The sequence below is a fragment of the Oncorhynchus kisutch genome, linkage group LG26 (genome assembly GCF_002021735.2).
Source record: "Oncorhynchus kisutch isolate 150728-3 linkage group LG26, Okis_V2, whole genome shotgun sequence".
Taxonomy (NCBI): Eukaryota; Metazoa; Chordata; class Actinopteri; order Salmoniformes; family Salmonidae; genus Oncorhynchus; species Oncorhynchus kisutch.
In genome coordinates, this window is record NC_034199.2 from 29,633,952 (window position 1) to 29,660,502 (window position 26,551).

Below are 26,551 nucleotides of genomic sequence, written 5' to 3' on the forward strand. Positions count from 1 at the left end.
GGCTAAGCCCCTTAGTTCGAGAGGGAAATCTTAACGCTACAGCATACAATGACCTTCTAGACGATTCTGTGCATCCAACTTTGTTGCAACAGTTTGGGGAAGGCCATTTCCTGTTTCAGCATGACAATGCCACCGTGCACAAAGCTAGGTCCATAATACAGAGATGTTTGGTTGAGATCGGTGTGGAAAAACTTGACTGACCTGCACAGAGCCCTGACTTCAAACCCATCGAACACCTTTGGGATGAATCGCCAACTACGAGCCAGGCCTAATCGTTCAACATCAGTGCCCGACCTCTCTAATGTTTTTGTGGCTGAATGGAAGCAAGTCCCCGCAGCAATGTTCCAACATCTAGTGGAAAGCCTTCCCAGAAGAGTGGAGGCTGTTATAGCAGCAAATGGTGGATGTTGATGAATAGGTATATGAGAAACGAGACCAAGTCGAGACGCTGGACAAGGTGGATACGGTATAGTAAAGGCCGTTTATTCAAGAGTAATGATATCTGGCAATTACGTGCACGGCTCCTTTCGTCAGGTTCTCATGCGAACCATTGGAAAAAGAAAGAGGCCGGTCACAATCATACAGTTCATTTTATACATTGAAATGACGTAGGTAGATTCTAGTAGTCCTGGCTTTCTGATGGGTTGTTTGCAGATGATAGACAGTCTCCTCCAGCCTGGTGTCAGTATCCCATTGGTTCTCGACGGAGTTCTTTGTCTTCGGAGCTCATCCAGAAGGGGAGGGGCTGCGTGTGTGTGCGTTCCTGTCTTGGCAAGTCTGTGTGTCTTTTCAGTGAGTGTGTGTGTGAGAGATTCTGTATGGTCCTTCCATGTTTTACTGTGAAAATACGTTGCTATGTGTTGACACAGTTATAGCAATGCAATAGCAGTAAGCTGGTCATTTGCATAGGAAATAGCACTTCATTACATGGACCAACTCCATATTAATGGCCATGATTTTGGAATGACATGTTCGATGAGAAGGTGTCCACATACTTTTGGTAATATAGTGTACAAGCCATCAGACTGCTGACCACTTGAACAGGACTGACCACCTGCTCTGATTCTCCGCACCTTAGCACACACACACACAACTTATTATACTGCTCAGTTTATACACTGCCCCCATACACGTGTAAATATCGGACTATATTATACTTTTGCTAAAATGTTTATTATATTCTATTGAGCCATTAACTTTTATGTTCGTATTCTTATCTTTTATTATTTCTTATTGTTGTTGCATTGTCAAGAAGGAACCTGCCAGTAAGCATGTCGTTGGACGACAATTATGACTAATAAAACTTGAAAATATTGGGTTTGCTCTAGTCTAACTCCCAATGAGTCGAGAAGGATGTAATCAGCGACTGCAAATCAATTTTATTGATGAAGAAAGCTGCAGTCAGACTTCGACAATGTCGGTAAGTTCTTCCATATAAGCAACATCTATATCTTTGTTACTTCTCAACGGGTTCAATTAGAGACGTTACCTACCCAATTTGTTATTTTTTTGAAGGCAACATAATCGGATAGCTACAGATAAGTGGAAAGCTGTTATGTTAGAATATAGCTAGCTAGCTAATGCTAATTGATATTGACATTAACGTTTCCAGAGAGTCACCTAGCATTCAAGCTAACATAACAAATACCACACAAGGCTGTAGTAGTTGGCTGCTCGTCAGTACGCTAGAACTTTTTAACCAGTTTCAACTTTAGTTAATTAGATGAAGTTGTACACTGGTATCGGCGTTGTGTGCCGAATGTATTTTGTATTCACTACAAGTTAAACTTATGGAATACTAAGGAATTTGTTGCATGCATAATTCTGACAGTGCTTTGATATGTGCGTATAGTGATACTGTTTACAACCCTCACTCGGGAAGTATGTTATGGTACTAAAGTCGGGCACAGACCCTGAACCTGTGCACAATTCCCGAAACACAGGACTGTACAGCTGCAACTTTTGTGTGAATAAATCATCAGCAGACTATGCAACTATTGTGACTCATTTACAGATTCACAATAAAACAGTGGTGAGATATGGAAGTACTTTACATAATATGATGATGATGTGTAGGACTGAAACTATTTTACTGCATTTATTTAAAGGGACAATATGGGATTGGTACTAACAATTTGTGGACTGTACAATTATTGATATATAGACATTGATTCTTGAAGACTGTATTGTAACTTATAAATGTTTTATTACCTCATCAACTGTCTTAACCCTTGTGTTGTCTTAAGGGTAAAAAATGACCCGCCACTATGTTCAACAGCAAAGAAAACCCCCTAAATTATATTTTTCCAACTTGAAATGTAATGACTTTTCCTAGAGTGACCCCAACATTATAAAAAGCAAAACATCGCCTTTGTTTATATTTCCATGAAAGCTGCACACCACCAGGGTACAAAGATTGTCTAAGGGTCATCTTTGAGCTGGCAGTTATAAAATAATTTACACACCACAATAACTACAAAGACACACACACACAATGAGAAATTGAGATTGTTTGCTACTGATTGAACTCAGCCAGCAACTCCTGAAGAGGAAGATCACCATGGTTGGCACAGTTAGAAAGATCAAGCCTGAGCTCCCCCCTGCACTCCTCGCAACAAGGGGGAGAGAGGCCTTCTCATCAAAGTTTGCCTTCACCCCCACCACCACTCGAGTTTCTTACCTCCCAAAGAGGAACAAGAATGTGGTCCTCCTGAGCACCCTACGCAAAACGGCTGAGATCAATGATCGTGAGAACAGGAAGCCAGCCATCATCCTGGACTACAACCACAATAAAGGAGGCGTGAACAACCTGGACAAGGTGATTGGTACTTACAGCTGCAGGAGGATGACTGCCCGCTGGCCCCAGGTCATCTTCCATAACATCATTGATGTGTGCTCATACAAAGCCTTCATAATATGGAACAAGATCAAACCTATCTGGATGCCTGATAAGCGAGAACGAGAGGAGGGTGTTCCTGGAGCAGCTGTGAAAGGCACTTGTAACCCCATACATTCAAAGAAGGGAGCACCTCCACCAGAGCAGCCTCTGCAGCGCTTGTGAAGACTGTTTAGGGGGCTGAATCTTGTCCTGATCCACCTGAGGCTGCAGCTGGGGCAGGCAAGAGGAGGAGATGCCAATTCTGCCCCCCAAAGGACTGTAAAACAAATATTATGTGCTGCACATGTAAGAAATACATCTGCAAAGTCCATGCACACACACTTGCATACTGACCTACATATGCAAATTAGTGTTGATTGATTTATACTCTTCACGTTTTTGTTTTGTATCTATTATCTTATTTTATTCTTATTTATTGTTGTTGTTTATACACCTTGTGGGTGGGGGCAATGGTTTAAAAAATGGGAGAAGACTAGTATTTTGTATTTGAGTTCCTCATTGTACAGTATATAAGAACATATCACTATGTCGACAAAAAAGTTCAAGAATGTTATTGTTTCCCTTCAAAAAAATGCATTCAAAGTACTTTCTGCACATTTCTGCATGTAACGATGTACGCTGAGAGTCGGGAAGCAGGTTCATGGAGTGAATACATTTAATTAATAAATGAACAAAAGAAGAAACACAAACAGCGCACCGACATAGAACAGAAACAGAAACGATGACGACTGGGGAAGAAACCAAAGGGAGTGACATATACAGTGGCGTGCGAAAGGATTCACCCCCCTTGGCATTTTTCCTATTTTGTTGCCTTACAATCTCGAATTAAAATTGATTTTTGGGGTGTTTGTATCATTTGATTTACATAACATGCCTACCACTTTGAAGATGCAAAATAAAAACAATTGTGAAACAAACAAGAAATAAGACAAGACAAACAGAACTTGAGCGTGCATAACTATTCACCCCCCCCATAGTCAATACTTTGTAGACCCACCTTTTACAGAAATTACAGCTGCAAGTCTCTTGGGGTATATCTCTATAAGCTTGGCACATCTAGTCACTGGGATTTTTGCCCATTTTTCAAGGCAAAATTGCTCCAGCTCCTTCAAGATGGATGGGTTCCACTGGTGTACAGCAATATTTAAGTCATTCCACAGATTCTCAATTGGATTGAGGTCTGGGCTTTGACTAGGCCATTCCAAGACATTTTGATGTTTCCCCTTAAACCACTCGAGTGTTGCTTTAGCAGTATGCTTAGGGTCATTGTCCTGCTGGAAGATGAACCTCCATCCCTGTCTCAAATCTCTGGAAGACTGAAACAGCTTTCCCTCAAGAATTTCCCTGTATTTAGCACCATCCAACATTCCTTCAATTCTGACCAGTTTCCCAGTTCCTGCCAATGAAAAACATCCCCACAGCATGATGCTGCCACCATGCTTCACTATGGTGATGGTGTTCTCTGGGTGATGAGAGGTGTTGGGTTTGTGCCAGACATTTCCTTGATGGCCAAAAAGCAACATTTTAGTCTCATCTGACCAGAGTACCTTCCTCCATATGTTTGGGGAGACTCCCACATACCTCTTGGCGAACACCAAACGTGCCTGCTTATTTTTTTCTTTAAGCAATGGCTTTTTTTCTGGCCACTCTTCCGTAAAGCCCAGCTCTGTGGAATGTACGGCATAAAGTTGTCCTATGGACAGATACTCCAATCTTCGCTGTGGAGCTTTACAGCTCCTTCAGGGTTATCTTTGGTCTCTTTGTTGCCTCTCTGATTAATGCCCTCCTTGCATGGTCCGTGAGTTTTGGTGAGCGGCCCCCTCTTGGCAGGTTTGTTGTGCCATATTTTTTTATTTTTTAATAATGGATTTAATGGTGCTCTGTGAGATGTTCAAAGTTTCTGATATTTTATTTACAACCCAACCCTGATCTGTACTTCTCCACAACTTTGTCCCTGACCTGTTTGGATAGCTTCTTGGTCTTCATGGTGCCGCTTGCTTGGTGGTGCCCCTTGCTTAGTGGTGTTGCAGACTCTGGGGCCTTTTAGAACAGGTGTTTTTATACTGAGATCATGTGACACTTAGATTACACCCAGATGGACTTTATTTAACCAATTATGTGACTTCTGAAGGTAATTGGTTGCACCGGATCTTGTTTAGGGGCATCATAGCAAAGGGAGTGAATACATATGCACACAACACTTTTCAGTTGTTTTTTTAAATCGTTTTTTGAAACAAGTTATATTTTTCATTTCCCTTCACCAATTTGGAATATTTTGTGTATGTCCATTACATGAAATCCAAATAAAAATCTATTTAATTTACAGGTTGTAATGCAACAAAATAGGAAAAACACCAAGGTGGATGAATACTTTTGCAAGGCACTGTAAATGTTTTCTTTCCTCCCTTCCTCCCTACAGGAGATAGATTTAGAGATCAGGAAGGTGATCGAAGATGCGGCCCAGTTTGCGATCTCTGACCTTGAGCCACCATTTGACGAACTGCAACCACATTTTCGCCATCAAACCGCCCATGGAGATCTGGCAGACAACCTTTGGGTCAAACTAAGGTCTGTCAGCTAGACACACACACACACCTGGACCAAACTACAGTCCATAAGGTACACAGCCCCTCCGACCCCTGGGTGACAGTCTACTCTTCCTCTCCTCTTCTTTTCCTTCTCATTCCCTTCTTTCATTAGTTCTCTAAACTCACAATAGGAGATGAGATCGTTAACCTGTCGGTCAGAGTCTGTAGCAGCATTCCTAACCATTTCATCACCTCTGACCCTGCGATGTCACCACAAGAAGTTGGTTGCACCTTAACTGGGGAGGACGGGCTCGTGTTAATGGCTGAGGTGGAATGGTATCAAATACATCAAACACATAGTTTGATGCCATTCCATATATTTGATATTATATTTGAGATTTGAGATTCTTCGAAGTAGCCACCCTTTGCCTTGATGACAACTTTCTCAGCACACTCTTGGCATTCTCTCAACCAGCTTCACCTGGAATGCTTTTCCAACAATCTTGAAAGAGTTCCCACATATGCTGAGCACTTATTGGCTGCTTTTCCTTCACTCTGCGGTCCAACTCATCCCAAACCATCTCAAATGGGTTAAGGTTGGGTGATTGTACAGGCCAGGTCATCTGATGCAGCACCCCATCACTCTCCTTCTGTGTCAAATCGGCCTTACAGAGCCCGGAAGTGTGTTGGGTCATTGTCCTGTTGAAAAACAAATGATAGTCCCACTAAGCTCAAACCAGATGGATGGTGTGTCGCTGCAGAATGGTGTGGAAGCCATGCTGGTTAAGTGTGCCTTGAATTCTAAATAAATCACTGACAGTGTCACCAGCAAAGCACCTCCACGCCATCACACCTCCTCCTCCATGCTTCATGGTGGGAACCACACATGCGGAGATAATCCGTTCACCTACTCTGCGTCTTACAAAGACACAGCGGTTGGAACCAAAATTCTCAAATTTGGACTCATCAGACCGAATTACAGATTTCCACCGGTCTAATGTCTATTGCTCATGTTTATTGGCCCAAGCAAGTATTTTCTTTTAATTGGTGTCCTTTTTATAGTGGTTTCTTTGCAACAATTCGACCATGAAGGCCTGATTCACGCAGTCTCCCCTAAACAGTTGATGTTGAGATGTTTCTGTCACTTGAAGTCTCTGAAGCATTTATTTGGGCTGCAATTTCTTAGGTGCAGTTAACGCTAATGAACTTATCCTCTGTAGCAGAGGTAACTCTCAGCTGAAAAAGTGGCGGTCCTCATGAGAGCCAGTTTCATTATAGCTCTTGGTGGTTTTTGTGACTGCAATTGAAGAAACTCTCAAAGTTCTTGAAATCTTCCAGATTGACTGGCTGTCATGTCTTAAAGTAATTATGGATTGTCGGTTCTCTTTGCTTATTTGAGCTGTACTTGCCATAATATGGACTTGGTCTTTTACCAAATAGGGCTATCTTCTATATACCACCCCTACCTTGTCACAACACTTCTGATTGGCTCAAATGCATTAAGAAGGAAAGATATTCCACAAAGGAACTTTTGACAAGGCACACCTATTAATTAAAATGCTATCTAGATGACTACCTCATGAAGCTGGTTGAGAGAATGCCAAGAGCTGTCATCAAGGCAAAGGGTGGCTACTTTGAAGAATCTCAAATATAACAATATTTTAATTTGTTTAACACTTTTTTTGGTTACTACATGATTCCATGTGTGTTATTTCCTAGTTTTGATATCTTCATTATTATTATACAATGTAGAAAATAGTAAAAATAAAGAAAAACCCTTGAATGAGTAGATGTGTCTAAACTTTTGACTGGTAACTTTTGACTGGTCTATCATTTGGGGGCGGTCTAAGGCGCAGTGGTCTAAGAAGGCACTGCATCTCAGTGCTAGAGTCATCACTACAGACACCTTGGTTGGCATCCAGGCTGTATCACAACTGGCCGTGATTGGGAGTCCCATAGGGCGGCGCACAAATTGGCCCAGCGTTGTCCGGGTTTGGCCGGTGTAGGCCGTCATTGTGAATAAGAGTTTGTTCTTAACTGACTTGCCTAGTTAAATAAAGGTTAACAAAAATTTTTTTTTACAATTGAGCAATTTAACACTGGAGTGATGGATGTACAGTGGATGAATGTGCAAGTAGAGATACTGGGGTGCAAAGGGGAAAAAATATGGGGATGAGGTAGTTGGATGGGCAATTTACAGATGGGCTATGTACAGGTGCAATGGTCTGTGAGCTGCTCTGACAGCTGATGTTTCAATTTAGTGAGGGAGATATGAGGCTCCAGCTTCAGTGATTTTTGCAATTCGTTCCAGTCATTGGCAACAGAGAACTGGAAGGAAAGGCGGCCAAAGAGGAATAGGCTTTGGGGGTGACCAGTGAAATATACCTACTGGAGCACGTGCTATGGGTGGGTGCTGCTAGGGTGACCAGTGACCTGAGATGAGGCAGGGCTTTACCTAGCAAAGACTTATAGATGACCTGGAACCAGTGGGTTTGGCGACGAATATGAAGCGAGGGCCAGCCAACGAGAGCATACAGGTTGCAGTGGTGGGTAGTATATGGGGCTTTGGAGACAAAACGGATGGCACTGTGATAGACTGCATCCAATTTGTTGAGTAGAGTGTTGGAGGATATTTTGTAAATGGCATCGCCAAAGTCAAGGATCGGTAGGATAGTCCGTTTTACGGGGGTATGTTTGGCAGCATGAGTGAAGGATGCTTTGTTGCAAAATAGGAAGCCGATTCTAGATTTAATTTGGAATGGGAGATGCTTAATGTGAGTCTGGAAGGAGAGTTTACAGTCTAACCAGACACCTAGGTATTTGTAATTGTCCATATATTCTAAGTCAGAACAGTCCAGAGTAGTGATGCTGGACGGGTGGACAGGTGCGAGCAGCGATTGGTTGAAGAGCATGCATTTAGTTTTACTTGCATTTTAAGAGCAGTTGGAGGCCACGGAAGGAGAGTTGTATGGCATTGAGGTACGTTTGGAGGTTAGTTAACACAGTGCCCAAAGAAGGGCCAGAAATATACAGAATGGTGTCGTCTGCATAGAGGTGGATCAGAGAATCACCAGCAGCAAGAGCGACATCATTGATGTATACAGAGAAAAGAGTCAGCCCGAGAATTCAACCCTGTGGCACCCCCATAGAGACTGCCAGAGGCCCGGACAACAGGCCCTCCGATTTGACACACTGAACTCTGTCTGAGAAGTAGTTGGTGAACCAGGTGAGGCAGTCATTTGAGAAACCAAGGCTGTTGAGTCTGCCGATAAGAATGTGGTGATTGACAGAGTCGTAAGCCTGGGCAAGGTCGATGAATACGGCTGCACAGTATAGTCTTTTATTGATGGCGGTTATGGTATCGTTCAGGACCTTGAGCGTGGCTGATCTGCACCCATGACCAGCACGGAAACCAGATTGCATAGCAGAGAAGGTATCGTGGGATTCGAAATGGTCGGTGATCTGTTTGTTAACTTGTTAATTTTGACTGAAAGACTCGAAAAGATCAGTTTCAGTAAGAGCCAATTTATGCATGACCTGAATATGTGGTCGGAGGCGCCATACTGATGGTGTGATGCACGTGTGGGGCCTCCAGAGGCATGCAGAGGCCATATTGTGCTCCATACCGCATCATTGTTCAGTGTGTGTACCTCTCAAAATGTTAAACAATGTGGAGGGCTCTGTATAGCTCCAAATTGACATGATTGGTTGACGTTAGTTGAGGAAGGGAGGTCCTGTATAAACAGACTCACTTCTTTGACAACTTCTTCACAACTGTTCTGTTTGGCAAAGCACAAGATGTATGAATGTCCTGACTTCTGCAGAGGCCATATCACCATAAATGCTGCATGCCAATGCAGATGTTGGATTGACCATTCAGCACCTTTAAAAAGAGTGGATCTTCCCATCACTACTGGATTGGAGTGTGGACCTCAACTTTCAATCACCCACTTGGGTATATACTAGATGGGACCAACATGTCAAGAGTGCCTGGTTACACAGACAGCTGTTGACACGAGAGCAGTTTGGATGAAACGATTGAATAACATCTATGTGTACATTTATTTTGCAATGCTCTCACGCACGCAATGTAGCCGATTTGGTCAGCATGTTATTACTATATCTGCTCTATGAGGTACAGATTGCGCTAAAGTAAAACGCTAATTGTAATTAACGTAAATAAAATATCATAACAGTAATGGGAACCTGGGACCTGATAAACCGGACACCTACATCCAATAAGAGTCGGAGGACATACTAGCTAGAACCTTCTCAATGTGAATCTGGTAGGACAAAAAAGCATGTCCAATTGTATCGTTTCCCCCCATGTTGTTCATCAGGTTCTACTGTAGCTGACAGGGTGACATGTTGTGTGGACTAACGACATAAAACCGTGTGTATCACAAAGCATGATCAAAGCTACCCTAATTTTGAGAAACATTGAGAAATAGTTTAGTAGATTGTTTTGTGAAATTAACCAGTGATCTACCATGGATAAGCAGCTAGTAAACTATATAATATTGGAAAATACACTTTTCCCATGGGCTGCCCACACGCACCTCACATCCCTATACCAGTTGTAGGTATCCATTCGCAGAAATCTTAGAAAGGCAACAGGAAAAGAGTATTTTCTAATTTTCTAATTTTATAAATGTGATGATGGTGGGAAATGTTGATGCTCTCTGATACAAGACAATTGAGATGATTTGCAAAGATGTAATTATGTTACAGAGTTATTTTGTTAGTAAGACAGTGTCTGCGCAAATGCGCTTCGGGAATCGTCGCGAGGTGGCGGTAAAGTTTTTTTTCTACAGTAAAAAGACATTTGGATGTCTCCGGTAAGTTCAAAGTTCTCTCAACTCGGAAGTTTCTTCGAGTAGCTACATTTGTTGTGCAGAAAACTACAGTTAATTGACGCTTTGTGGACATATTCTAATTTTAACACATACAAACAACAAAAAATACAAATATTTAGCAGCTGGTGAAGCAGGTTGGTGTATTTACATCATTAACTGTCAATGATTTCAGTGGGGGTTTTTTCAGTATAAAAGTGCTGCGGCCGCATTGGTTACCATTAGCCGGCTAACAGTTAGCTGCTATGTTAGCCAGCTAACGTCGTTACCTATGTGAAACCATTCGGTCGTAGCAGCTAGTCGGCTAGCTAGATATATTCTGTTTTTAATTGTATTGCTTAGGTACATATCGGATATTTAGATGATGTTAGTTTGCTAGTAAAAATTCACAGTGATGTCCTTTATAGTGACTCGATAAAAGATGTCAAGAAGCAAGATGGCTAAGTTAACGTCACTGATTCATTAGAAAGAATATAGTAGCTAGCTTGTAGATAACAAGACATCCATTCATTGGCAATTTATGCTACATGAATTATAGCTAGCTGGCCGGCCGGCCGTCCAACCAGATTTACAGCAATAGTACTGTATGAAAGACAGTACATCTACACATTTTTCGACACAGATCCCATTGACTCGCCCGCCCCCCTCTTACACCCCCCCCCCCCCCCCCTTTCCCCCTCTGTAGTCAGGTCATGATGACCACCCTCGTCCATGACACCACTGAGGCGGTGTGTCTGTGTCAGGAGTACAACCTGTTCCTGAAACCCATCGCCAAGATGACGGTGAGTGATACATACAGTGTCACATACACCGTATGGCTGGAAACACAACATTGAATTCTACATGGTTTAGGAATGAGCGTTTGACTCAGAAAAGTTAACTCTCACAACCTCTACAAGCCAGGATGCTGAATAAAATGTAGTAGATTCATATCATCTAAAGCTGAGGAAAAAATATAAAATGCATGCACACTTGCCGAGCTCATGCACGTGATTACATGGTTCTGTGCATGCTTCAGGTGATAGGGATCTGAATGCACTACCAGCGCTTTGAAAAGTTTATGTAATTATACTTTCCTGTGGATATATTGTCTCACATTCCTACCTCCAAAAGGAACAACCACACAGACAACCAGTAACGTACACAAAAATATTATTTAATTCAACATTCTGGCTTGTAGAGGTTGTAAGGAAACATTCCTGATTCAGATGCTCATTTCTGACCTGATGTACAATTCAATGTAATTCAACATAGTGTTTCCAGGCAAATACACCTGTACCTGAAGTAATGAGCATCTCCAACGCATTGCATTTGACATCCAGATGAGCATGTATTACAGTAAAATGTATTCTATGATTTCTCTTCCAGTTGAGTGTGGCACTGCCCCAGCTGAAGTTGCCTGGGAAGAGCATCTCTAACTGGGAGGTGATGGAGAGGGTGAAGGCCATGGTGGCTCCTGAACAGTTCTCTGCCCTCAGGTTGTCATGTGCACTGTCCATAGGAACATATTCATACTGTTATAGCCATAGGTCATGTGTGTTTTTTATAGCTACAATAACAGCAAAACCATGACAATACTGATAATATGGCCAATGGATTGCCTGGTATCAGTATTTTCTGGTATGGATAGATGTATTGAATGAAGCTGTAATCATCAAGCAATATGTCTCACCTCTGTCTCTCCCCAGGATCTCTAAGAGCACCATGGACTTTATCCGCTTCGAGGGCGAGGTGGAGAACAGAGGGGTGGTGAAGATCCTACTGGCCAAACTGGATGGCAAGAGCATCAAACTCAGCGGCTTCACTGACATACTCAAGGTAACGGAACTGTTATGTAGGGGTCAAAATGTGTCAGGTAAAGTGTTAACAAAAAATCTGTATTTTTGGTGATAGAGTACCTTCCCCAAGTTCTTGTAAAACGTAAAAAAGAAATATCCTAATCAACCGAACTGATAAATTAACGGGGAATAATACATCATGTAGCTATAACTGATGATAATTTTCCCCTGGTCTGTGGGGTGTCCAGGTGCGTGCAGTGGAGAATAAGATGGACTTCCCGACACGTTATGACTGGGACTCGTTCTTCCGTGACGCCAAGGACATGAACGATACGGTTCCAGGGGAGAGGCCAGACACCATCCGCCTGGAGGGCCTGCCCTGCCGCTGGTTTACCCTGCCTGACGGTCCCCCTGATCGGCCCTCCGAGATGGCCCTGCAAACCATCTTCCAGGTAGGAAAGAACTCATTATATACACTACCAGCCAAAAGTTTGACACACCTACTCATTTAAGGGGTTTTCTTTATTTTTTAAAACTATTTTCTACAATGTAGAATAATAGTGAAGACATCACAACTATGAATAAACACATATGGAATCATCATATTTTATATTTGAGATTCTTCAAAGTAGCCACCCTTGATGACAGATTTGCACACACTTTGCATTCTCTCACCCAGCTTCATGAGGTAGTCACTTGGAATGCATTTCAATTAACAGGTGTGCCTTGTTAATTGGTGGAATTTATTTCCTTAATGCGTTTGAGCCAATCAGTTGTGTTGTGACGAGGTAGGGGTGGTATACAGAAAATAGCCCTATTTAGTAAAAGACCAAGCCCATTTTATTGCAAGAACAGATCAAATAAGTCCATTACTGTAAGACATGAAGGTCAGTCAATCTGGAAAATTTCAAGAACTTTGAAAGTTTCTTCAGGTGCAGTCGCAAAAACAATCAAGCCCTATGATGAAACTGGTTGTCATGAGGATCGCCACAGGAAAGGAAGACCCGGAGTTACCTCTGCTGCAGAGGATAAGTTCATTAGAGTTAACTGCAGCTCAGAAATTGCAGCCTAAATAAATGCTTCATTGTGTTCAAGTAACAGACACATCTCAACATCAACTGTTCAGAGGAGACTGCGTGAATCAGGCCTTCATGGTCGAATTGCTGCAAAGAACACACTACTGAAGGACACCAATAAGAAGAGACTTGCTTGGGGCAAGAAACAACAGCAATGGACATTAGACCGGTGGAAATCTGTACTTTACTCTGATGAGTCTAAATTTGAGATTTTTTGTTCCAAACGCCGTGTCTTTCAGGGATGCAAACTAGTCACCTTTCGGTGAAATTTGGCCTTTTGAATCCAAAATAGGTGATCTACGTGATTCGTGTAGATCCGATGAGTAAATGTTTTTGGGGGAGGGGAGCAATACTGGGTGTATCCAAGGCTCATCCAATTGTTTACCTACTAGAATGCAGCGCAGCACGTGACTGAAGAAAGAAGAGACAACCAATTTACTAGTTACAGCATCAGTGCTCTGGAAAGACAGCTTGGCAGTTACAGCAGCGGGTCCCCTGAACGATAACGAAGAGGTAACGTTAGACGAGAGGCCTGACCACGGAGACGGGGGTGAGAAGGTGACGAAGCGTACTTCATGAGCTATAACTGAAAAACTACTGGAATTTGGAAAGTTTGAGGTGAGGGAGAAAAAGTGTGGTGGAACAAGTATTAGCATTTTGAAGTATCTTGTTAACTGGATCGAATACTTCGTTAGCTAGCCAGAGAAATGTTGAGCAACATTAGCCAACTTATCTGATCAAATTATTGAGTTCATGGTGTTAAAATTTGCTTGCTAATAAAGGCAGACAGCTAATGTTAGCTAGCTAACATTAGTAACCTAACCAATTCGCTATAGTATTAACTGGTATATGACTCCTTGCCGTTCCTCAAGTTATAACACATTTGTTGCTTACTGGACCCTGGCAATCTGTGTGAAATGTTCACTAGCTAACGAACTAACAACTATCTGTTAACTAATGTTTTCCATCTACAGTATGTGGTTAATTTTTAGCATGAGAGAATTGGGTGTAAATGAGGCGTTGCTTGTTAAACAAGTGGATTCAGGGATCAAGTCTAGCTGGAGCTGGGCCTGGTTTAAGCTGGATGCCACTATAGAGGTGAAAGGAACACCACACACCCCTGCTTTCTCACTTTCGCTGGCACATTGTAGAACAGATGTCTACAGGCAGAAAGTGTACCATGTAATAATGTTTAGTGTAGCCCAAATATATTGTTTTTGTTGAATTTGACAGTAACACGTGTGTATTTTTGCACACATGTAGCCTTGTGCACTTGACCGATATCTATAGTGGCCACTATAATAGAGCAAAAATAGAATGCTTGTTTGTTTCATTCTATTTCTACTTTAAGATGTCTTTTTCCCAAGTGCAGTATTTATGTGTGTGTGGTCACAAGCATTCTATTATAAAGGCTGTCATGGCTAATTGCAATATTAGTGTATTGTTTCTCAAGACTTGAGTTTCATTTGCAGTAAAGTCTAGGCAACAGTTAACATTGGATTGCATTCTTTAAATTTTTTAGCTGGGAGTTATGTTCACATTAACCACTTTAAAAATTTTTTTAAACAGACTGATAATGTAGATCATATTCTTTGTTTAATCTGTTAACCTGCATTTCTCCCTAGCAGCGATTTATTTTATATATATATATATTTTTTATGCATGTTTCAGTGCAGCAAAAAACCTGTCACCTTTTTGGGCCCTCACCAGTTTGCATCCCTGGTCTTTTGTGAGATGCAGAGTAGGTGAATGGGTGATCTCTGCATGTGTGGTTCCCACGTGAAGCATGGAGGAGGAGGTGTGATTGTGTGGTGGTGCTTTGCTGTTGACACTGTGATTTTTATTTTGAATTCAAGGCACACTTAACCAGCATGGCTACAACAGCATTCTGCAGTGATATGCCATCTCATCTGGTTTGCGCTTAGTGGGACTATAATTTGTTTTTCAACAGGACAATTACCCAACACACCCCCAGGCTGTGTATGGGCTATTTGACCAAGAAGGAGAGTGATGGAGTGCTGCATCAGATGACCTGGCCTCCACAATCACATGACCTCAACTCAATTGAGATGGTTTGGGATGAGTTGGACTGCAGAGTGAGGGAAAAGCGACCCAAGAAGTGCTCAGCATATTTGGGAACTCCTTCAAGACTTGAAAAGCATTGAGAGAGCTGGTTGAGAGAATGCCAAGAGTGTGCAAATCTGTAGTCAAGGCAACGGGTGGATACTTTGAAGAATTTTAAATGTTTGTTTAACACTTTTTTTTAGGTTATTTCATGATTCCATATGTGTTATTTCATAGTTTTGATGTCTTCACTATTGTTCTACAATGTAGAAAATAGCAAAATAAAGAAAAATCCTTGAATGAGTAGTTTGACCGGTACTGTACCTAACAATCAATCACTCAATCCGTCATTGATCAATCAATTACCCTAATACACACATCCTAATTCGGGCCGGGACGATACCAGTATCGCAATATTCTTTCCATAGCTAAAATAAAAACACAAGCAGACTTAACTTGTGGTCCTTTAAAAACCTGCTGTATGTAAAATATTGTGTTCTATGGCTTGGTATATAAATAAATGTGACTCTGGATGACAACATGATGTTTGTTTCCAACATAAGAAGTGAAATCCACTTTGTGTTTTGTTTCCTTGCCACGATACTAATGAGTATCACAATACTTGTATTGTCCCAGCCCTACACCTAACCTTATCACTCCTCCCAGGGCTTTGGTCAGGTGCGTCATGTAGACATCCCCATGTTGGACCCGTACAGAGAGGAGACTCTTGATAAGAACTTCAACACCTTCACCTTTGGCGGCCATCTTAACTTTGAGGCGTACGTCCAGTACCAGGAGTACGATGGCTTCGCCAAGGCCATGGACACACTGAGAGGCATGAAGCTCATGTACAAAGGAGAGGATGGCAAGGCTGTGGCCTGCAACATCAAGGTACTGAACTACACACACTATCCACACTACAGACACACAAATATATATATATGAGGATGAACCACATATAGAAGGGAGAGGAGGGTATCCACACTGTTAGATTTGGGTGAGGGTTGGGGGGATTGTCCTGCTGTGTTAGCACTAGAACCGCCATAGGCCAACGACCACTGATTTGGTAAAATAACCCCCCCCCCAAAAGAATGCAACGACCCTCCCTGACTTTTCCTTAAAGTTTGTATTTTACATTGCTCATTGGTCAGAATTTTGAAATCACAAGTGTTTCAAGCCTTTTTTCTCAGTTTTCTTCACACCTATTCCCTTTTTAACCAGCTAAGACAATGTGCTGTAGGATGTTGGTACCCAGCCAGGGGCTAATGAGTCTCTCGCTCCTCACTGAATGACAAATGAATGAATGGCTAATAATTGTGCACATTATTTCCCAATTTAATTTTAATTAGGCCTAACTGAATTAAGGAGGGTGAAGAGGTTGATTCAATAAAAAAATATAATAGTGTAAGGATTATTGTTTATGAGCCTATTTACCAACGTCGGCGCTCATTTTTATAGCTAATCATTTGACCACACCCCTTGCAGGTTGATATCGTTGTCTTTTACTTTTTACTTTGAAATAATAATCTGTTACAGGACTGTTTTATTTACAATAAATATTACTAATAAAATATATTGTAAGGGAAGTGAAACCATGCTATGTGTTGCAGTAAGGCCTTTAGAATAATGCTAAACATATATCCTTGACTCAATCCGAGTTAATGAGCGAGGGGATACAAACGATGTCAGTCAGCCTGTGCAGCCGGCCCATTTGAAACTATACCCAAACTACACCTGAACTATACCCAAACTAATTTCACACATAATAAGAGTTAGCCTAAAGACAAGATTAAATTGACAATAGTTTGATAAGTGAACATATCGGAATATTATCAGTTGTCAAATTGTACATGAGAGATGGGTGTCTTAGATTTCTATATATTATCAGTTTCTGTGACACTTACACTACCGGTCAAATGTTTTAGAACACCTACTCATTCAAATGTTTTTCATTATTTCTACTATTTTCTACATTGTAGAATAATAGTGAAGACATCAAAACTATGAAAAAACACATGGAATCATGTAGTAACTAGGGATGCACAATATATCGGTGAACCATCGGAATCGGACGATATTAGCTAACATCTGTATCGGCCCGATGTCTAGTTTAACGCCGACGTGAAAACCCGATGTCAAAGCTGACGTGCATACCTATATAACGTAGGTACATGGCGTAATGATGCCACAAAAACTGTTGCGCTACACTTGCAACACAGCATTCCTAACCTAACCCACAATGTCTGCTGTGTGGATCGAGCAGTCAACAATTCGAGCAGTGATTTGAAAGAGTAAGGAAATTTCAGCGAGACAACTCAAAGGCGAAATCCATCAACGCCAAGATAATGGAATTCATTGCCCTTGACAATCAACCATTCTCTGTCGTGGGTGATATTGGCTTTCGCGACTAGTCGAGCACCGGTAACTACTAATGTTGAAAATTACTCTCTCCAGAAATAAGTCTCTCACGGTTGCCGCCTGCCACCGACCCCCCTCAGCTCCCAGCTGTGCCCTGGACACCATTTGTGAATTGATCGCCCCCCATCTAGCTTCAGAGTTTGTTCTGTTAGGTGACCTAAACTGGGATATGCTTAACACCTCGCCAGTCCTACAATCTAAGCTAGATGCCCTCAATCTCACACAAATCATCAAGGAACCCACCAGGTACAACCCTAACTCTGTAAACAAGGGCACCCTCATAGACGTCATCCTGACCAACTGGCCCTCCAAATACACCTCCGCTGTCTTCAACCAGGATCTCAGCGATCACTGCCTCATTGCCTGTATCCGCTACGGAGCCGCAGTCAAACGACCACCCCTCATCACTGTCAAACGCTCCCTAAAACACTTCTGTGAGCAGGCCTTTCTAATCGACCTGGCCCTGGTATCCTGGAAGGACATTGGCCTCATCCCGTCAGTTGAGGATGCCTGGTCATTCTTTAAAAGTAACTTCCTCACCATTTTAGATAAGCATGCTCCGTTCAAAAAATGCAGAACTAAGAACAGATACAGCCCTTGGTTCACCCCAGACCTGACTGCCCTCGACCAGCACAAAAACATCCTGTGGCGGACTGCAATAGCATCGAATAGTCCCCGTGATATTCAGGGAAGTCCGGAACCAATACACGCAGTCAGTCAGGAAAGCTAAGGCCAGCTTCTTCAGGCAGAAGTTTGCATCCTGTAGCTCCAACTCCAAAAAGTTCTGGGACACCGTGAAGTCCATGGAGAACAAGAGCACCTCCTCCCAGCTGCCCACTGCACTGAGGCTAGGTAACACGGTCACCACTGATAAATCCATGATTATCGAAAACTTCAATAAGCATTTCTCAACGGCTGGCCATGCCTTCCGCCTGGCTACTTCAACCTCGGCCAACAGCTCCGCCCCCCCCGCAGCTCCTCGCCCAAGCCTCTCCAGGTTCTCCTTTAACCAAATCCAGATAGCAGATGTTCTGAAAGAGCTGCAAAACCTGGACCTGTACAAATCAGCTGGGCTTGACAATCTGGACCCTCTATTTCTGAAACTATCTGCCACCATTGTCGCAACCCCTATTACCAGCCTGTTCAACCTCTCTTTCATATCGTCTGAGATCCCCAAGGATTGGAAAGCTGCCGCAGTCATCCCCCTCTTCAAAGGGGGAGACACCCTGGACCCAAACTGTTACAGACCTATATCCATCCTGCCCTGCCTATCTAAGGTCTTCGAAAGCCAAGTCAACAAACAGGTCACTGACCATCTCGAATCCCACCGCACCTTCTCCGCTGTGCAATCTGGTTTCCGAGCCGGTCATGGGTGCACCTCAGCCACACTCAAGGTACTCAACGATATCATAACCGCCATCGATAAAAGACAGTACTGTGCAGCCGTCTTCATCGACCTTGCCAAGGCTTTCGACTCTGTCAATCACCATATTCTTATCGGCAGACTCAGGAGCCTCGGTTTTTCGGATGACTGCCTTGCCTGGTTCACCAATTAGTTCAGTGCGTCAAATCGGAGGGCATGCTGTCTGGTCCTCTGGCAGTCTCTATGGGGGTGCCACAGGGTTCAATTCTCAGGCCGACTCTTTTCTCTGTGTATATCAATGATGTTGCTCTTGCTGCGGGCGATTCCCTGATCCACCTCTACGCAGACGACACCATTCTATATACTTTCGGCCCGTCATTGGACACTGTGCTATCTAACCTCCAAACAAGCTTCAATGCCATACAGCACTCCTTCCGTGGCCTCCAACTGCTCTTAAACGCTAGTAAAACCAAATGCATGCTTTTCAACCGGTCGCTGCCTGCACCCGCATGCCCGACTAGCATCACCACCCTGGATGGTTCCGACCTAGAATATGTGGACGTCTATAAGTACCTAGGTGTCTGGCTAGACTGCAAACTCTCCTTCCAGACTCATATCAAACATCTCCAATCGAAAATCAAATCAAGAGTCGGCTTTCTATTCCGCAACAAAGCCTCCTTCACTCACGCCGCCAAGCTTACCCTAGTAAAACTGACTATCCTACCGATCCTCGACTTCGGCGACGTCATCTACAAAATCGCTTCCAACACTCTACTCAGCAAACTGGATGCAGTTTATCACAGTGCCATCCGTTTTGTCACTAAAGCACCTTATACCACCCACCACTGCGACTTGTATGCTCTAGTCGGCTGGCCCTCGCTACATATTCGTCGCCAGACCCACTGGCTCCAGGTCATCTACAAGTCCATGCTAGGTAAAGCTCCGCCTTATCTCAGCTCACTGGTCACGATGGCAACACCCATCCGTAGCACGCGCTCCAGCAGGTGTATCTCACTGATCATCCCTAAAGCCAACACCTCATTTGGCCGCCTTTCGTTCCAGTACTCTGCTGCCTGTGACTGGAACGAATTGCAAAAATCGCTGAAGTTGGAGACTTTTATCTCCCTCACCAACTTCAAACATCAGCTATCTGAGCAGCTAACCGATCGCTGCAGCTGTACATAGTCTATTGGTAAATAGCCCACCCTTTTTCACCTACCTCATCCCCATACTGTTTTTATTTATTTACTTTTCTGCTCTTTTGCCCACCAATATCTCTACCTGTACATGACCATCTGATCATTCATCACTCCAGTGTTAATCTGCAAAATTGTAATTATTTGCCTACCTCCTCATGCCTTTTGCACACATTGTATATAGACTCCCCCTTTGTTTTCTACTGTGTTATTGACTTGTTAATTGTTTACTCCATGTGTAACTCTTTGTTGTCTGCTCACACTGCTATGCTTTATCTTGGCCAGGTCGCAGTTGCAAATGAGAACTTGTTCTCAACTAGCCTACCTGGTTAAATAAAGGTGAAATTAAAAATAAAAAAACGGTACACACTAACGTTACCAAGTGTGCTATTGTTCAGATTTTGTCCTACCGGAGTTACACAGTAATTACGTCGCTATTAGCTTCACGAAATGCGTATAGAACGCAGTTTGGGTCTTTGCATGTCAAATATACACGTCAAAAAGCACTATTTTATGTGTTAAATAAGCGTTTAGTTTGACATGTCAAATAACACAGTTCTATTATAGAATGTTGTGTGTTCTGCATTTGTACGTGCAAGCCAAGCTGCCACCACTGTCAAAGCTGTGCAAATAAGCAAACACCGGCCATGAACAATGTGTTTTACAGTACCGCATTGGTAATAAAGCACTATTTGTTCCACCTCTAGCTAGCTTTAGCTTGGTACCTAGATCGCACCAATACAACCAGCCTGAAAACAATGACCATTAGAAACTGAAGTCATTTTCACTATTCTTAGCAATGATTTAGGAATCCTTGTAAGTATTAGCTAGGTAGCCACTTGTTGTTCGCCTATTGAAATTGATCTTAAAATAAATAGCTAGCCAGCTACTTTCAACCAGCTTCATGAGGTAGTCACTTGGAATGTATTTCATTTAACAGGTGTGCCTTGTTAATTTGTGGAATTGATTTCCTTAATGCTTTTGAGCCAGTCAGTTGTTGTGACAAGGTAGGGGTGGTATACAGAAGATGGCCGTATTTGGTCAAATACACTTTTTTTCCTATTGTGTTATTGACTGATTGTTTATTCCATGTGTAACTCTGTGTTGTTGTTTGTGTCGCACTGTTTTGCTTTATCTTGGCCAGGTTGCAGTTGTAAATGAGAACTTATTCTTAACTAGCCTACCTGGTTAAATAAAGGTGAAATAAAAAATACAAACTTAAAGACCAAGTCCATATTATGGCAATAACAGCTCAAATAAGCAAAGAGAAACAGTCCATCATTACTTTAAGACATGAAGGTAAGTCAATACGGAACATTTCAAGAACTGAACGTTTCTTCAAGTGCAGTCGCAAAAACCATCAAGCGCTACGATGAAACTGGCTCTCATGAGGACCACCACAGGAAAGGAAGACCCAGAGTTACCCCTGCTCTAGAGGATACGTTCATTACAGAGTTCAAGGAACACATCTCAACATCAACTGTTCAGCGCAGACTGTGTGAATCTGGCCTTCATTGTCGAATTGCTGCAAAAAAACACCAAGGACACCAATAATAAGAAGAGACGTACTTGGGCCAAGAAACACAAGCAATGGACATTAGACCAGTGGAAATGTGTCCTTTGGTCTGGAGTCCAAATTGGAGATTTTTGGTTCCAACTGCCGTGGCTTTGTAAGACGCGGTGTTGGTGAACGGATGCTCTCCGCATGTGAATTTCCCACCGTAAAGCTTGGAGGAGGAGATGTTGTGGTGTGGGGGTGCTTTGCTGGTGACACTTGTCTGTGATTTATTTAGAATTCAAGGCACACTTAACCAGCACGGCTTACACAGTATTCAGCAGCGACACACCATCCCATCTGGTTTGCGCTTAGTGGGACTATCATTTGTTTTTCAACACGACAATGACCCAACACACCTCCAGGCTGTTTAAGGGCTATTTGACCAAGGAGAGTGATGGAGTGCTGCATCAGATGATCTGGCCTCCACAATCCCCCGACTTCAACCAAATTGAGATGGTTTGGGATGAGTTGGACTGCAGAGTGTAGGAAAAGCAGCCAACAAATGCTCAGCATATGTGGCACCTCTTTCAAGACTTGGAAAAGCATTCCAGGTGAAGCTGGTTGAGAGAATGCCAAGAGTGTGCAAAGCTTCCATCAAGGCAAAGGGTGGCTATTTGAAGAATCTTAAATATAAAATATATTTAGGTTTGTTTAATACTTTTTTGATTACTACATGATTCCACATGTGTTATTTCATAGTTTTGATGTCTTCACTATTATTCTACAATGTAGAAAATAGTAAAAATAAACACCCTTGAATGAGTAGGTGTTCTCAAACTTTTGACCGGTAATGTACCTTTGTCAAATAACTCAAAATTCAAGTGGTGCAGCTCTATTTCTAAATATCACTTTTTCCAAGAATATCCACTCTGCCCATGCATTCAGCACATGACTACTCGCACGCTGTCCATGCGTTCAGCACATGACCACTCACATAGCAGCATTGCTCAGGCTACTAAGAAAAGACTAGTAACATAATACACTTAAAATATGCTATTCTGTTTTTTTAAATACATTTTCTTATTTTCACAATCTTTCTTTAGACCTGCCAAAATGAAATTATAGTGGATTTCTTTGATGGATTTAACTCTTGAACTTGTGGTTTTTAGTTTTAGCCTAGAGTAACAAACTAATTAAAATGCTATTAGGTTCTTTTGAAGTAATTGTTTTTTAGTATACTATACTAAGACTTCCATAAACACAACCAAATTCTTCTTCTTCTGATAGCATATATGAAATGTATTTATTAGACTGTTAGAATGTTGATGCACCATTGGCTGGAAGGGGGGGGTCCATCGAGGCCAAGTGTATGCTAATGGATGTTAGTCGGTAGAGAAGGGCTTGTGTAGGACAGCAGGTTTAAGGTCTTTTGGTGAAGTGAAAGTCAGGTCCATTATAATTCCAAGGATCACTGGACCAAACCGGGAGGCCTGGTCCCTAATCCAGAACTAAACTGTTCTTCCTTAATGAAGAGAGATATTTATTTATTTTATTTTATTTTACCTTTATTTAACCAGGTAGGCAAGTTGAGAACAAGTTCTCATTTACAATTGCGACCTGATATGGAGGGGCAGAGGGAGAAATTAGGAGAGAGAGCTGTCTAAACCACGTGGGTCACAGCTTCTCAGCCCAAAATAAGAGCAGGAGGGGATGAGGAGAGAGGGTGGAAGGAGGAGAGTGGCAGGGGGGTAGCACATCCTGTCTGTCAGGTGACCTTTGACACAAACACCCACGTGTCACTAGTGGACCCTGCAGTCCTCCTCCAACTCACTCAGCTAACTGTCTGCCTGTCTGTCTGTCAGGTGACCTTTGACACCAGTAAACACCTGAGTGACGTGGCTCTGAAGAGACGGCAGCAGGAACGACTGAGAATACTGGAGTTGGAGAGACAGAGGGAGGAGCTGAAACGCAAGGAGAAGGAGGAAGAGGAGAGACACAAGGAGGAGGAGAGGTGTGCAGAGAAAAGAGATGAGGTCATATGCCTGGCCTGAAAACATTGTCCCCTGTCTTTGCCGCTTTAGTGGTCTGTAGTTCTGAGGGGACTGGATAGGTGTAAGGAACATGGTGATTGCTCCACCTCGTCTTCCAATGAGTGTAAGCGTCCACTACATTGCTGTCACCCATCCAGTCCTTCAGATCTGCAAACCAAAGGTGGTAGGAACTAAGCTACTAGGGCCTGTATTGGTAGACAGTAGCAGAGCTATGTATTAGACTAGTGAATGAACCATGCTTCTGCTGTGGTTGTAGGAAACAGAAGGAGGCAGAGGAGGAGGAAAAGGAACGGAGGAGGGAGGAGAGGATACGGAAACGAGAGCAGAAGCTGAGGGACCGGGAGGAGAGGAGGAACCTAAAGAAGGTGAAGAGGAGACAGGAGGAAGAGCAGAAGAAGTTGCAGATGAAGATTGCGACAGAGGAGAGAAGACTGTTGTTGGCTCAGAGGAACCTGGAGTCTATACGCCTTATCGCTGAACTACTGGGCAGGACCAAGGTACACACAGACACACACACTTTTTGCATGGTGTCATTTAATGCACCAGTACTTACACCTATACCAATGCACATTTAATACAGACACATGCTGATAGGACCTACATTACAATCGGTGTCTTTCTCCTTCTCTCCCTTCCCTAGGCTCTGAAACAGCAACAGCAGGAGAAGGAGAGAGTGGAGAGAGAGGAGCGAGAGAAAGAGGAGTTAGCCAGGCAGAAGGAGGAGTTAGCCCGACTGGAGCAGCTTGAGGCCTGCAGGCGGGAGCAGGAGGCGGAGTTGAGACGTGTGGAGTTAGAGAAAGGGCGTGCCTTGGATCTGCAGCGCAGAGAGAGGGAGCTGAGGGAGAGACTGGTTGGTAACCTGCTGAAGAAGGCTGGAGGAGAGGGAGAAAACCAGACCTCCACCCAACCCTCAGGCCTGACCATGCACATGGGAGACAGCTCCGACCTGAGTAAGACAGGAAGGGCCCTGGGGGTGAACGGGGTGAGACCGAGGGGAGAGGAGAGACCCAGAGCTATGGTACGATCACACGTCACTGAGAAACAGATAGGAGAGCGGGAGGAGAGGCGAGGAGGCATAGAGGAGAGGAGAGGTAATGAATGGAGAAGCAGAGAGGCGAGGGAGAAACCTAGAGAAAGGGAGAGGAGTCGGTCCCATAGCCAGTGTAGGAGGAGGTACAGCCGGAGACGAAGAAGCTCTAGCAGAAAGAGGAGTGATAGTCAGAGGAGGAGGAGAAGTCATAGTTCTAAGAGGAGAAGCGATAGCAGACGGAGGAGAAGTCGCATTTCTAAGAGGAGAAGCGATAGCAGACGGAGGAGTGGTAGTCGTAGCCACAGGAGAGACAGTCACCATGGACGGGGCTGCAGCAGCAGGAGCACCAGCCATGATTGGAGCAGAAGCTCTAGTGAGAGGAGCCACAGCAGAGGCAGGAGGGGCCATAGACATAGTAGACATAAAGACAGCAGAAGCAGATCTAGTAGCAGCAGCTCTAGGAGTAGAGAGAGGAGCAGGGAGAAGGACAGGAGTACAGAGAGGAGTAGAGACTCCAGGAAGCGTAGTAGGAGTCATTCTCGTTCTAGACGACACTAAACGCAGCCAGAGGAGACAGAAGAGGACCCTATGTCTGGGTCTAGTATAAGTGATGCATGGTCAGGCGTTCTAGTATGCTACTGTCTCTGGGCCATATCAGCTTCTTACACACACACACACACACACATACACACACCTCTTTCTCTCTCGCGCTCTCTCTCTTCCCCCCCAATGCTCTTTGTTAATCTCTAGTTGGTTTATTTACTGAATTTTAAAAAATGCTATACTGCTATTATGTTCTGTTTGACACATGTACTGTAGATTGATCACGTGGTGAGTGTGTCTCCTGTGTAGAAAGACATAGAAGAGGGATACAGAAAAAATACTTGATCTTTTTCGGGTCACAGTGAATGGCCTGGTTTGTGTTTCAGAATAACAGCTTTAATTGGATTCTGGGAATTGTAGTTAAGTATTGATGCTTCAGCAGGATGCAGGGATCTGTAGTTCTATGGGAAAATGTCAGTCTAGTACAGTAAATAGACAGCTGTAGTTTAAGTCAAGCTTTTTACCCTAGGATAAAGTGGGGGGGTGTTAAACAACTGACCGACGTTGGTTCAATTACTTGAATTCTATTTAGTTTCTGCCGTTTTTCTAGAGAGAAATCGAATCACTCACGGGAGAAATCAAAGCCAAAGACTTACAGGCTAAAGATGACCAGATGTCATGTTTCTGAGTTCCACGTTTGACCACCAGACGAGACTGTAGTTTTAGTTCTAACCTGGTTAAATGATAATGTTACTATGGCTTCTCCTCCCTCGGAACTAGAAGCACAAGCATTTCGCTACACTCGCAATAACATCTGCTAACCATGTGTATGTGACCAATACAATTTGATTTGATAATGTCACTATAACATAAAGTGGTTCATAAATATAAAGTGTGTGATTTAAAGTTCATTGTCAGCCGTGTTCTGGTGACTCAGTGTTTAACAGCACCCACCCCAGACGGAAGTCTAGTTTCACCATGTTCATTATTTTAATGGTGTCCCTGCTAAAGTTCTGTGGATAAGAACATTTTAAGTTGCCTTATTGATGAAAGTATGTAAAACAGAGCAGAGTGGTATCAGTGGGTAATGTTGTATATAGGTTGTATAAAGGTCAGGGTGTCAGGAGGCTCATCAGTCTGTACTGTATATTCTCATGTTTCTCTGCTCTGATGGGCGGCAGCATGTCTTCAACACACTTGTCATTTTATTTGTTGTAATAAAGAAACTACAAAAAAGTAGTGATTTATTTCAGA

The 26,551-nt window shown here is 43.0% G+C and overlaps 1 protein-coding gene across 3 annotated transcripts; it reads left to right on the forward strand.

Annotated features, from left to right (window-relative positions):
- The first annotated feature begins 1,294 nt into the window (after window positions 1-1,294).
- Window positions 1,295-26,551, forward strand: akap17a (A kinase (PRKA) anchor protein 17A). 3 transcript variants are annotated; one of them, XM_031806003.1, is made up of 10 exons: window positions 1,337-1,420; window positions 5,319-5,467; window positions 10,966-11,062; window positions 11,649-11,758; window positions 11,969-12,098; window positions 12,307-12,510; window positions 15,865-16,089; window positions 23,536-23,684; window positions 23,981-24,221; window positions 24,365-26,551. In XM_031806003.1, the coding sequence occupies exons 1-10, from the start codon at window positions 1,340-1,342 to the stop codon at window positions 25,310-25,312; spliced, it is 2,334 nt and encodes a 777-aa protein (XP_031661863.1). In that variant the 5' UTR covers window positions 1,337-1,339; the 3' UTR covers window positions 25,313-26,551. The 3 variants fall into 3 exon arrangements, with proteins under 3 accessions (XP_031661864.1, XP_031661863.1, XP_020325604.1); XM_031806004.1 differs by lacking the exon at window positions 5,319-5,467 and having other exon boundaries at window positions 1,295-1,420; XM_020470015.2 differs by lacking the exons at window positions 1,337-1,420; window positions 5,319-5,467 and adding an exon at window positions 10,293-10,417.

Bases quoted from the DNA above. Each gene is read 5' to 3' on its own strand.
- akap17a (XM_031806003.1), top strand. From the start codon at position 1,340: ATGAGTCGAGAAGGATGTAATCAGCGACTGCAAATCAATTTTATTGAT. The intron at 11,063-11,648 runs GTGAGTGATACA...TTTCTCTTCCAG, and splicing joins AACCCATCGCCAAGATGACG to TTGAGTGTGGCACTGCCCCA. The intron at 12,099-12,306 runs GTAACGGAACTG...TGGGGTGTCCAG, and splicing joins GCTTCACTGACATACTCAAG to GTGCGTGCAGTGGAGAATAA.